Raw genomic sequence first — 12,958 nt, 5'->3', positions numbered from 1 at the left:
GCTCCCTGAACTTCTTTAATGAAGAAATGATGTCCAGTTCCAGTAAAACAGCTACTCTAGTTCATCCAAGCAAACTGTTTCACCAACAGCAGCCATTGTGTACTGGCTTGCAGTACAACTAAACCACGCCCATAGCTGACGCCTCATTCTCCTCAAACACCACTTATTGGTCCAGTAATTTTTCAGGCTTGCATGAATGTTTGGGATTTGAGATATGCAGGGTGGATTTGTCTGACGACAGGCATGGAATCTCACCAATCCATTGGCTATCCATTGTTTATCTCATTGGAGATAAAATGACAAATTCACACTGGGGCAAACCACTGAATTACCACATCCAGCTATAGTTGTGAATATTAATGTGCAAAGGGGGTTTATTAACCTTAGCTGTACTTGACAAAAGAATTTTGAGTCTGTTTACCAGAAGAGAAATGCATGTTGGACAGTGCCACACATTTCAGGTGCACTCAAAATAGCTGTCAATTTTGTAATTGAGGAATGTGATGACATGTTTGAAGAGAATGAAATAGTGTGCTGTGCCCATTCAGACTGTTTTCTGATTTTTTTCTTACTGAAAGACTGGTCTGAATGTTCAGTCTTTTTAGATTGAGAGTAAAAGAAACTGCCTATAAAGTGTTTACAAATCTTTGGCTACAAAATATGAATGACAGGAATGTGAATCATTGTGAATTTGCATTTGTTGTGTTTTTTCTTTATGCAATACTAACATTAAAGATGCAGCAGAAATAAACAGAAGAATACTGAGAAAAATTGCCCTGCTGAAGCACTGTAAGCACAGGAATCTGAAACTGCACAAACAGACAAAAGACCAATGACAAGGCTGTCATACTAGTCAAAAAACAAGTTATTTTAATTCAGCCTTTACAGAATGTAGTAAACAGATTTTTTTCTTGGTTGTTGTTTCCTACTATTTCTCCAGTACATGTCTTTCCTCTCCTCACTTTTCAACATCCAAATGCAAGAAAATTCCCTAATGCTGAATCTGAGATCAGTCACCCAGATGAAAAGAAAACTGTTTGGGTGCTATAGTGCTGGATGACAGGGAAATATCCTCCACCATGCTTTAATGATTCTCCCAGGCCCGGCTGGACATGGACTTAGTCATCCAGCTGAGAGGCAGCGGGCGCAGCTTGAGTTGATTCTGATTTGCATAGGCTGATAATAAAGTCTAAAAATGGGGCTGCGGATGGCGATGCATTGTGTCTAACTGCCTCATTTACAGTTTAGAGGCAGTGCTCGAGTGGAACTAATTCTACAGCCAGGGCTCTATTTGAAAAGTGCAGAACGATTCGTGTGCTTTATGTGCAGCACAACAAAGGATTTGAAAAGCAAATTGAATGTTATTCACAAGCATCTGTAATAAAATTCCTACAAAAAAATTGCTGCAGCACCATGCTTTTAATGTCACACTCACATATGGAAGGAAAGGATTTTTTAATTTGTCATAAAAATCTCAACTAATGTAGCAGCATTCCTTCCATTGCCAAGCCACATTTTACTTCCTAATAGGTTTTATTACATTAAAATCCACTATTTTTACTTTAAACATCAGTTTGGGACACAAAAAAGCAGCTTCAAAGATATTGGACTCACCATTTCTTCCGTGCTGCTTTAGTGTGTTAGCTGACAGGTGGATGGAGTTGCCCTGTCCTCCAGTTTGTGGAAACTTCAGATCAGGCAAATTCCCATCTGTGCTCATCCTTGCCACCTCCAGCTCTGTAGATAAAAAAGATAGACCAAAACAAGACAACATTTAGTTACCAATTAGCTTGTTTTCCTTTCGTGTAATCATTTCTGTACATCTCTATTTTTTGCTGTTTTGTATTCAAATCAAAGACCCAATCTCCAAACTTTCCTGTTCTACTCCAGGGATTAAGAAGCATTATGAAACTATATTATAATTCAATTATTAAATGAAACTATGGCTAACACATAAGGCTGTACGAGGTCAAGAGCAATTAGGACAACAACTTGCTTTTTTTACTTTGTATTCCATGTTTTAAAAAAATGTTACGCTAGAGATGCTTCTTCTTTCTTGCATTAAAAGGTGCATTAGTAAAAATATGTAGTACACATTTAAATTCACATTAAGATATGGAGAGGGGCAGACCCTTATCACATGAGATTTGATGCAAATCAGAAATTTCATATGACAGTTGAAACATGTAACATATGACAGTGACTTCCTGTGAATCGGAGATAACAAATTGCTTGCCAATAAAGAAATGGCCTAATTTTGTCACTTCCTGTTGCCAGTAATGGTGTTACATCAAAAAAGTGAAATCAACCTTTGAATATGTAGAGGGGCAGACCTTGGTCCTACATGTGAAATTTGAAGGCAATCAGATGTCTGGCATGAGAGTCGCACATACGTCCTGTCAAATTGGCAAGATATTGCAATGTGCACCATTGCAAGTGAGACATCCCTCAATAAAGCATATCTGTGTTGTGGTCAACTATTACAGGCTTTATTGAAAATCAGAGCTTAATTAAAGGAATGAAGATATGACCAATTCGTGTAACTTCCTGTTTCCAGTAGGGGACGCTATGATGAGATGTTTACATGTGGATTTGTTTAGCGTGATGCTGTTGTCTTGCAAGAAAGAACAGAAGATCCCAGAATGTTGTTTACTAAAGATATAGTAAGTTAAAGTTAGTTGGCACCATCAAAAGGCCTTATTTTGAAATTGTTAAATCTGGTTGACTTCCTTTTGGGATTTAGGCATAACTCAAAAGGCTTTTTGGTAGGTCTTATGTATACCCATGTGCAGACCAAAAATCATAAGCTTAGGCTGAATGGTGTGCAGGGGATGAATATTAGAAGTCAGAGGCAGAGTTGTTCAATTGTCAGAAGGGTTACAAAGTAATGATTTACATAAGCACCAGGAAGTTACATGGCATTTTTGGTGTTTTATCACTGCAAAAAATGTACAAATAGTAGTTTAAATTTGGGCTACGGTGACGTCCCCATCCTACAGTGAAAACTCACTGTTTGCACCATTTAAGATCACCAGGTTGTCTAGTATGAGCAAAAAATACTGGAGTCAATTGGCTAAAATCCCTCTGACTAGTTCGTAAAAATAAGAAACTTGTGAATTGCCCAAAAATGCCAAAAGTTCACACTTTGCTATTTGTAGTGCGCTTCCTGTACATTTTAGAGTTTGCCTTAAGCGACTTTTTTAATGTTATCATGATGTGTACTGTAGCTCTTACCCAGTCCCATATCCCCTGGTTGATGGACTTTCATGATTATGCCAAAATTTCCACTGGGGACAATTTTCTGTAAAACTTAGAGAATTTTTGAGCATGTTCAAGACCCCAAATTAGCGATTCTTCCAACAGAAAAATAACAGCTACAGATACAATAGAGTCTTCGCTAACAAGGTCAGTGCTTGGGCCCTAAATATTCCTATGGATAAAAAATAATGCAGACATTGTTAAACTGAAGAAGCAAAACATGCATGATATTTAGGTAGAAGATGTCAAATTTGGGAATCAAGGCAGTCCTGAGAGTCTCAATGCAACACTGCATTTACTGATTGCAGAGGAGGGTTTGCTTCAAGCAATCAGATGACCATCAAATGTTCAGGTGGCATTGTTTCCTCTTAAACTGTAAAAACAAAGGTTGACAAAAAAGATGCCTTCATTTGAGGGAATCTTTTGTCTCAAAGAGCGTTGTGAGCAAGCGATACAAAGACGAGATAAAGCCCAGCCGGGAAAGACGAGCTCTCTCCTGCAGCAGCTCAACAGCTGTTGTGTCTGAAGCGAGCACCTAATTTACGGTTCAAAGACTCCGGCATCATACAGCAGGAAAATGAGCTGCTGATATGAGCCGGGCTGGAATAAAAAAAAAAAAAAGCTCATTCCATCAAAGTTATTATGGCACGATACAATTCAGTTTAATAAAGCAGTGGAGTGTGCTCCACTCTCAAGCACCAGTGACCTGTGTGAATATGGAGCCTTCTGAAATGTCACATAAACTCCCAAAGCGCTGAGATGAATCCGCTGATTCACTGCCAGGTAGAAGTACAAGGAGGAAGATGCACAAATGTCAAATACCAAAGCAAAAGGTGAGAAGTAGAACAATTTAGTTGAAGAGTACTGAAGCTGCTGTTATGGGGTCATCAACATACATGACGATTCAAACAGAAACGATGAAGCCTGATCAAATAATGTATATCAAGTGATTACAATACAAGAAATCAGAGGTTCATTTATCATATGGCATAGTTCATGGTTAATAACATTCTGGGTCTGCAATTTCTTTCTATAGGGCAGTTGCTTGAGAAAATACTCATGTGACATCTATTTTGGGAACTCAAAATGGTGGCTAATGCTAAGCTAGCAGCAGAACCAATCAGAAATGGATTAAATAACAGATAAAATATATTTAATATCAGAATTACTGGTGACCCTGGAAAGTCACCCATGTTCCAGGCTTGCTTAAAAAGCTACCATAAGAGCTACAGAGGCTCGGATAGCATCATAAGAATGGCAAAACTGAGGGCTTCCAGAGTAGAAAAAAGTAAGTGGCTTTGATTTATGCTTCAAAAGTTATTCAACTTTTCATAACCCCTTTTCTTCCTGTCCCAGACAATTTTTTGTAGCAGTATGCATCATTGTCTCATTATCAGCTCTTTCATGCCTGACTACTGTGTCAGACCTCATCGCCAAATATCCTTGGTTGCACAGTTAAGATCTGGTATTTTTCTTCTGGCCATTGAGGTCTGTTTTTAAAAAAAAATATCCCAACACAAAAAGACTTAGTGAGTTGTGTGATCTTGTGAATGGAAAAGGTTTTTGTTTGTTTGTTTGTTTTTTGCAATACATAAAATATGATGATTACGGGTGATGAAATGGCTTGTCAAAATCCTGAAAACCTACAGTGGCCTGACAACTAAACCTGGTAAGGCTATAACTTGTAAAAAACCTGTAACTTATTGTCCACCTCTTTCCAGGCTTGGTTTAATTTTGGAGGGGCAAAACTAGGGACCCAACATCGAAATACAGTCACTGAGCAGTTGATCTCAATACAGTCTGTTGTTAGCCGATGTCACTGCCTTCATTGAAAGTTAATAGACTGCCACATGCTGTGTTTTTGTTCAATGTGAGGTAAATTTCCCAACTCTATCCACCACAGTGGTCTGTAGATCATTACAAGTATCAAAACATAGAGATTTGTGCCAGAAAACAGTAAATTTAATCCCTAACTTTTGTATATCTGCTCCAGCAGAGCCAGGCTGCTGCTCTCTGGCCAGATTTAACTGTGAGTCATCGATTATTTTGAATGATTTTTTTTAGATTTGTTTAATGTTTTCAGATGTCCAAGGGCACCAAGAACAATCACGGTCTTACCCCGAATTTCCATAAACAGTGTTCGTGCCGCGGGTTTGCTCCGACCGAAAGGCGGGCGACCTCACCCACTGGAAACGAGTCTAGAGTGCTGTGCTGCGGCGCGTAAGCCCTGATCAGCAGGAAGAGATCATGGGGGGACGCAGGAATAGCATGTCAACAGTGGACTATTTTACCTTTTGGGGTGAATTTATCATCCTTTCCAGTTAGATATCCTCTCTGCCTTCATAAAATCTTTTTTGCCAATCTAACAGAAAAGATTCTGCTGCTGTTTTGCTCAATTTCACTAAAAATGCCAACTTAATGCACTAATCATGAAGTTAACAAAAACATGTGTATAATCAGTAGCTAGCAGTGAACTAAAGATGTCACTTACTGGAGACTTAGTGTGTAAATACCCAACCTTTATTATATAACACAAAGTGTGGCAGGAACCTTCTAGTTTTACTCTCAAAAGTGCAGTCTCATTATTTAATAGCCATACATTGTGTTGTTATAATGTTACTGTGATTCAAACTTAACAAGTGAGAAAAGGGATGGGATCAAGTCCTAAACTGTAATACCATTTCTAGAAAACAATAACGTGGTCTATTCCCTGTGTTACAAATGAGAATATGGATCAGTGAGTGAGAAAAGACTGCCAATAATAAGTTTACAGAAGCAAAATTTTGACCAATCAGATAGATGTAAATCTTTAGGTAGGGGCAACCCTATATGATGCTGTGAAGTTCCTGTGTTCCTGTGTTATTTTTGTTTTTCAGTCTCAGAAGTACTGGTTCAGTCTGATTCACAGTTTATAAATCTGTGATTTAACAGTTATTTCTCTGCCAGTAGTCTCTTGGATCTTACACAAATGACCTCTTAGAAATAAGAATTTCTACTGGAGTTATATTTTTGACTGATCCCTTACAATCTAACAATGTAGCCTTTTGCTTAGCCTTGACACAAATGTCTCTGACTGAAAGGTTTTTGAAGTATCTTCAAAATGGTGAAAAATTTCAGTCTTACAGACTTGTTCTTAACATAACCACAACATTCCTGACACTGAGATACATTAAAGGAATGTTCAATAGAGTAGTTTGCAGAGGGAGCTCTTAAACTAAACCTTTTCATCACATGTAGGAAACACAAATTCGATTAAGCCCAGGTGAGGTATTCAGCTGATGACTTTTTTGTCTGCAGAGTATGACACCTGTCTTTGATAAAGGTTAGTGCCCACAAAAACCTACTTTTAATCCTGAATCACCAAGGCCTCCTCTATGTTCTCTTAAAATAAACATAAAACCTCTGCATTGGGATTCTCATGTGCTTTTTTAAAGGCCAGGGGGTTTGGGTGATACATTCCTATTCAACTTAGCTAAGACAATAACCCCGACAGCTCACCAATCCCCGGGATTCCAGGCCCGCCCTTGGAATAAAGGAAGCATTTTTCTTCCTCGCTCTCTGCCTCCCTTTTTCCCCGTGTGGTTGTGTAAAAGAGCTTATCGTGGGCTTTGGGGAATTTCTTTGATGCCATAGTAGTTGCTGGACCCAGAGGCTATACCTTCAAAGCCCGCTCAAATAACACGCTAATCGGCAGAAATCTGCTCATGAGATTATCATGTGCGTGGAGAAGAAGCTGCTTGACGAGCACACGCGCCGCGACGTGTAAACACAAACACAGACACAATGGGTGAGGAAGTATCTTTGAAAGCGGAGAAAATAGATCTCATTATCGGCTTGGAACGATACTCTCTCTCTCTTTTTTACTCTTCTGCTCGCTCTGACATTGAAAAGGTGTCACCAGGTGCACATATCATGAGCTAAAGCACACCTGCACACATAAAACCTTAACTTAGGGTGTAATTCAATGTGAGGGATCAATAATTAGCGGCTGTGGTCATTACAAATGTTTAAGAGGGGCCTCCTTGTCCTCATTTAACTGCCCTGCATAGGTAGAAAAAACAGAGATAAGGCCTAGTAAACATGTCGCCAGCCCATAATTAACCACACTCCCCCTATATGCTATAAAATTTCACTCCAGTTGAGCAGACCCTCTCAAACGAGCCCAGAATCTCCTTAATACCCTGATGAATTGTGTGCCAGATACAATAAAATCCTTTTTTATTAATTCTCCTTACGCCTGCTTCCCTTTTAAGTCAGAAGACCTATATTTTTAAGTTGCCATAGTAACAGGAACATGAAAAAATCCCCCATATCTTTTTTCTTAATTCCCCTCACAACACCAGCCTCTACAGGTGATTCAATTCTTTTTAATGCTGCTATAAAATTTGACTTTTCTGATGCATCCAGTTTGGAAAATGCTTGTTTGATGACGGATGTTCCAATACCTCTGCTCTCTTGGTGTTTATCTACACAATAATGAGCGCTGATCCCTGATCTGTGCGACTAGTGGTTAATTCCGGCTAATAATCAACACGAATATGAACACAATCATTTGGGATAAATGTCAATTTAGGAGCCGCCTGCCAGCCACAATAAGAATCACTGCCAAACTTAACCTCCTGTGAGAAGAGAAAGCGTTAATCCAGTGACCTTCACACTGACTCCGCTGTCTCAGGAGCTCTGCTGTCAATATGTGAGCGCCCTGGATCGATGGCGTAAGGTGAACTTTGTAACCCCTGTTCAACTGGTAAGATCAGTGAAGGATGAAACACTTGAGACACAAGAGAGAGACGCTACTAGAGCACGTCACAACCACCATAAAGCACACATTATGCTCTTTAAACGTTGCTTCTAAGTATCATAATTGACAAAGCTGTACCCCTCCAGCTGAGCAAATAATCTGTTTCCCAGCAGCTTGAGGAGAAATTAACTTAATTCTGTCCAAACTGGTTTACTCACGCAGACATAGACAAGCAAATTAAAGAGTGCTTTGCTTGCTGGCAAACACTTTTTTCATTGCTTTCACTTCAATAAATAAAAAACAACTTTTAATATCTAAATCCCCCCCCCCCTTTTTTTTTTTGACAAAACGTGTTTTCCTTATAGAACCTAATCTTTACTGCCCATGGTTTGAGAACAACAAGAGGTAACCGAACAATAGAGTACTTAGATCGTTGTGGGTCTCGATGGACCTCAGCACCAAGAGGTGAGTTAGTCACAGAAGCAGAATATGTTTGACTTTAGACTTAATTACAAGTAACAATGCTGTCTCAGTCTGCACACATTTAACCCTTAAGAGATAATTTTATGCAATTCAGTTTATTTGTTTTCAAGCCATTTTGGCCATGGTGAATGAATATGGCTCAAATTTGCCAGAGGATATTCATTTAAAAATATATTTAGAATTGTTGTCTCAGTTCCTTAAATTAGCCTAAAATGGCTAAGCTACATAAAAACAGACACTTTTTTGTTCTTAAGGACGAAAAAAGGTCCCATTGAAACCCACTAAAAATACCATTTTTGATTCCTAACATCATTCCTTTATGTTAAGATTTCATTTCAGAATACCAGCTTTTAATTTCTAATTCTTATATTTCTCTCCCAGATGGCACCCTTTTTTTCCCATTCAAAGCATGCTGCAAAATTGTAGAGTTTTCTGTAGGGGCGCCTTGCTAATGATAAGTGTGTGTTGCTATTGATGTTGGATAATGGAGTGGTATAAGAAAAAAAAAAAAACAACAACAACGTATGTTTGTGTATTTTATTTGAGTTTTTGTGATTTTGTTCTATTTTAAAAAGTAGAGTTGTGTAAACATATTGGCATTAAAGGGTTAAACCCCCCAAAAATAAAATTAATATTTGATATGTATATTTCAGGCTGAAGTAGTTTTAGAGGATGACTTGTTTAAAGTGGAATAACTTGTTTAATATGTATGATTTTTACAGTTGATTTTAGGAAGCTGACATTTTTTGTCATTAGGACCATAAGTATATTTTTTTTCAATCCGACATTGCAAATAAATAAATAAATACATTTTTAAAAAATGCATAAAAATCAATGTTGCTGCCAATCATTGACATCCAGGCCTTGAAAAAAATAATAAGTAAATATTACTTGAAATTGTATGGAGTTTTTTCTTTCAATAAAAACTATGTAGTTATGCCAACATAATGGTCTTTAAAGGGTTATAACCTTAAAAATAAAATTGATATCTGATTTGTATATTTCAAGCTGAAGTAGTTTTAAAAGACTGACTCATTTAAAGTGGATTTTACAGCAGTTTTTGGGCAGCACATTTTTTTGTCCTTAGGGACAAATGCATAAGGATATTACAGGAACTCTTAGAGGCTAACAAACAATGTTAAGCTTTACTTTAAACAGAAGTATCTACCAGGTCAAAACAGTTAAATTCATGTATCAAGTTAGCTGTTGCAAGATTTATGAGTCGGTTAAACCAATTACCTTTAACTTTTTTTATAAACACAGGCTTAAAATCCTGGTCTAATGCTCTTTTAAACTGTAGTGAAGCCTCCAGCCTCTAGAAACAGCTGTTAATAGCTGCTGCCTTCCTGTCAGAGCTTTCCCCCAAGACTTTGCCAAAATCTACAGAGAGGACAACTAAAAATTTGAAGCAATGACACCAGAATGGAAGCCTTATACTATGGAATTCATGATTTGTTTTTCACTGTGATGACTGTGCGATCAAAGTTTGTGGTTGTAACGGTTTTTAAAGGGGCATTTTTGGTGATAAACAGCCTGAGTGTACACAAAAAGTGCAGAGCTTATTATTGACCTGTTACAGGTTCTGATATTCAAATAGTATAATTCTACAGGAAACAAAACTTACTCTCAAAAATGTATGTTGTTGGCATTAACAGTCAAAATAATTATAAAAGGAAAATAAAAAGTGAGCTAAAAAGCTGCACAATGGCCTTAACACCCTCTATGGGTTAAAGGTCACAAGTGATGAGCAGAGGTTGACAGCATAACTTGCAGGCAGTAGGGCACAACTATCTATTACCATAGGCTGACACCTTCAGAATACCTGTCCATGCTTCACATGGTGAAAACAGATAATACTAAAAGAGCATCACAGTTAAACGCATGCTGCTTATATTCTGGATTTTACCGTAAGTCCTCATTAATGCTTTAAAGTATTGCATCTTTAAACGCTGAGGAGGAACAGCAAATGTATTCCAGGCAAATCCTCTTGAAATATATTTTACTGTAAGTGACATTTGCAGATTTAAATACAAGGATTTGCCATTACTCACGGATATTATCAGTGTTCTCTTGCACTATGTCCGTCTTCAGCAAGTTATCTGCCAGCACAAATGCCCCCTGCTCCACAGTGTCCAGAAGCATGGTGGCTGCCCTCAGCTGCTCTCCGGTGCTCAGCTCCCTCCAGGCTGCTTGCGCCTGTGGCTGCAGCAAGTTGTTGACTGTCTCCACCATAGCCTGGGGAGGGAAAACCACAGCATTATTGAAAAACAGATAGATCTTAGCTGGCCATAACAATCTGTTATTTGTCATGGTGGTTTGGCAAAATTGTATCACATGAATGACAGAACATGAGGAGGGTTTGTAAAAGCAAATAAAATTTCATTAAATTTTGGATTAATGAAAGCAAAAACATCTTCAACATCTTAACATGCACCGCCTGACTTCATTTACAATTTATGCTGTTGGACATGGATTGCAACCAGCAGCAGCAACACCTGCATCTCTAAACACCCTGGATGTGTTTTAAGGTTGCTCCTGTTTCTGTTGCTTTCTCTCTACACAATGAGCTTGCCATGTTAATGAATCAGAGCTACAAGACTGGAGGCCAATTCTTACATGACTTTAGGCTACAGGCTTTAATTGGTGTGATTAATGTTCTTCCACGTAGACGATCCCAATGCACAAAAGCAGCACAAAAAAAAAAAAAAAAAAAAAAAAAACAGCTCAACATCAAGTCATTCTGTTAGAGGTACAAGGTATTTGCTGAAACTTTCCTGCATATTAAGAGCATAAAACAGTTACTTGAATCAGTCTACAACAATGCTGAAATGAGTAAGCAAGGAGGACAGACGAACATTCAAGACACAATATGAAAAATTAAGAGGCATTAAAGATTTAAAAATGCCAATGGCGAGATTTATAAAAGGAATGCTAATTGGTCAAGGAGAAGAGTTTATTTCAGAAACCTTAGCTCTAAAGGACAAAATAACCCCCATCTACATGGAAAAGGGCTAAGTTTGAGCAAGCAGATGGTCTGTGTATTTGCTAGGACCTAATGCAAGACAAAATAATGACCCAATATATTACTGAATTATTTGATGTGGAGTGAAACTATAGGATAAGATACAACTTGGTGGGATACGATACGAAACAAAATAATAATACATGATAGGATACTTTAAAAAATATATGTAACAGGTAAAATGCAATATGGGACATTCCAATAAATGTGTTATGATACAACATGCTCCACACTACTTTGCAATCATATGCACAATTTAACCCATTTAAACCAGATGCACTGCTTGCATGACGAGATGAGATGCTGGCGTGTTTCTACACTTAATACCGGATGCATGTCTTGCATTTTAGAAGATCTCACTGTTTTACAACACATGATAGAGAAACTGCAACGTGATTCCCTGAAATATGCATGTCAACAGTGGATGGCCTCTTTAGCCTCCACATGGAAAAGTTGATGACTGAAGATTTCTTTGTAAGCCATGCAGTGACACAGATAATGGGGATTCTAACAAAGGAAGAAAGGAGCAGTCTAGGCAAGCCTCCTAACAGCCCCCCAAAAAGCCCTATTACAAAGATTATCCCATCTGTACTGGCATTTTAATGTAAAACCAACCTCCGTAAAAATATATTATTTAACTTTTAATATTTCATTTAATTTTTTTCTCCACAACCATCTGAAATTATTTTGCTAACCCTAGGGGGGTTCGGACCCTGAGATTCAGAATGGCTGTTAGGTCACATAATTTTATTGTTCAAAGGTGCACAACCATACATCAATTCCTACAAGGGGAACCTTAGGCTGGCAGCCCTCACATTGGCTTAAGCCGCTATTGGGTAGCCATTTTCCTTATCTGTTAAGTCTAAGGCACTCCTTATACCAATACGATGCAGCCCTGGATTCCAATCATCAACAATTTAAATGACAACTTCACACAAGATCACATGACCCAACATCATGTGCCTCTAGCAAACCTGAAAAGGCCTGGGCAACACACCATCAGGTAAACTAGGGCCCTGTCCACACGAAGACGAAGACGAAATCAGGAGTATACGCAAAAGTTTTTTGTCATACCAGCATTTCATCCACACGGAAACGGCATTTTGGTAGGCTGTAAATGCTACTTATTGAAACCGGGTCCCAGAGTGAACAAATCAGTAAATGCTTACCCCTTTGGTCTCTGTGTGGACAGCCAACCACATCTTTCTTGAAACGATTATGTCATACATAGCGTAGCCCACTTACGCCGTTTGCACAAGTCGAACCAAAACAACAATGGTGGATTACAGGATTGTGTTTGTGCTGCAGAAGCTATTGGTCTTATCTTGGCTTTTACAGCAAAATCTGATGCTCCTTTACCACCACCGACAACAGCATACACCAGACGTTCTTAAATCCAACGCGGAGAACAACCAGAAGGGCAACCAGGAGAAAGTCTGTGGCAGATTTCTGGA

At 38.4% G+C, this 12,958-nt stretch overlaps 1 protein-coding gene across 2 annotated transcripts in view; it reads right to left on the bottom strand.

Moving 5' to 3' along the window:
- The window catches only part of LOC121504417 (adhesion G protein-coupled receptor L3-like), a 361,289-nt gene that overhangs the window by 72,442 nt on the left and 275,889 nt on the right, over nt 1–12,958 (bottom strand). For both annotated transcript variants that reach the window (XM_041779142.1, XM_041779143.1), the window contains 2 exons: nt 10,534–10,717; nt 1,615–1,737 (listed from right to left, as the gene is read on the bottom strand). In XM_041779142.1, the coding sequence (XP_041635076.1) occupies nt 1,615–1,737; nt 10,534–10,717 (307 nt within the window). The remainder of the gene's footprint in view (nt 1–1,614; nt 1,738–10,533; nt 10,718–12,958) is intronic.

Source organism: Cheilinus undulatus, linkage group 22 (genome assembly GCF_018320785.1).
Source record: "Cheilinus undulatus linkage group 22, ASM1832078v1, whole genome shotgun sequence".
NCBI lineage: Eukaryota > Metazoa > Chordata > Actinopteri > Labriformes > Labridae > Cheilinus > Cheilinus undulatus.
This window is presented reverse-complemented; position numbering and strand designations above follow the sequence as displayed.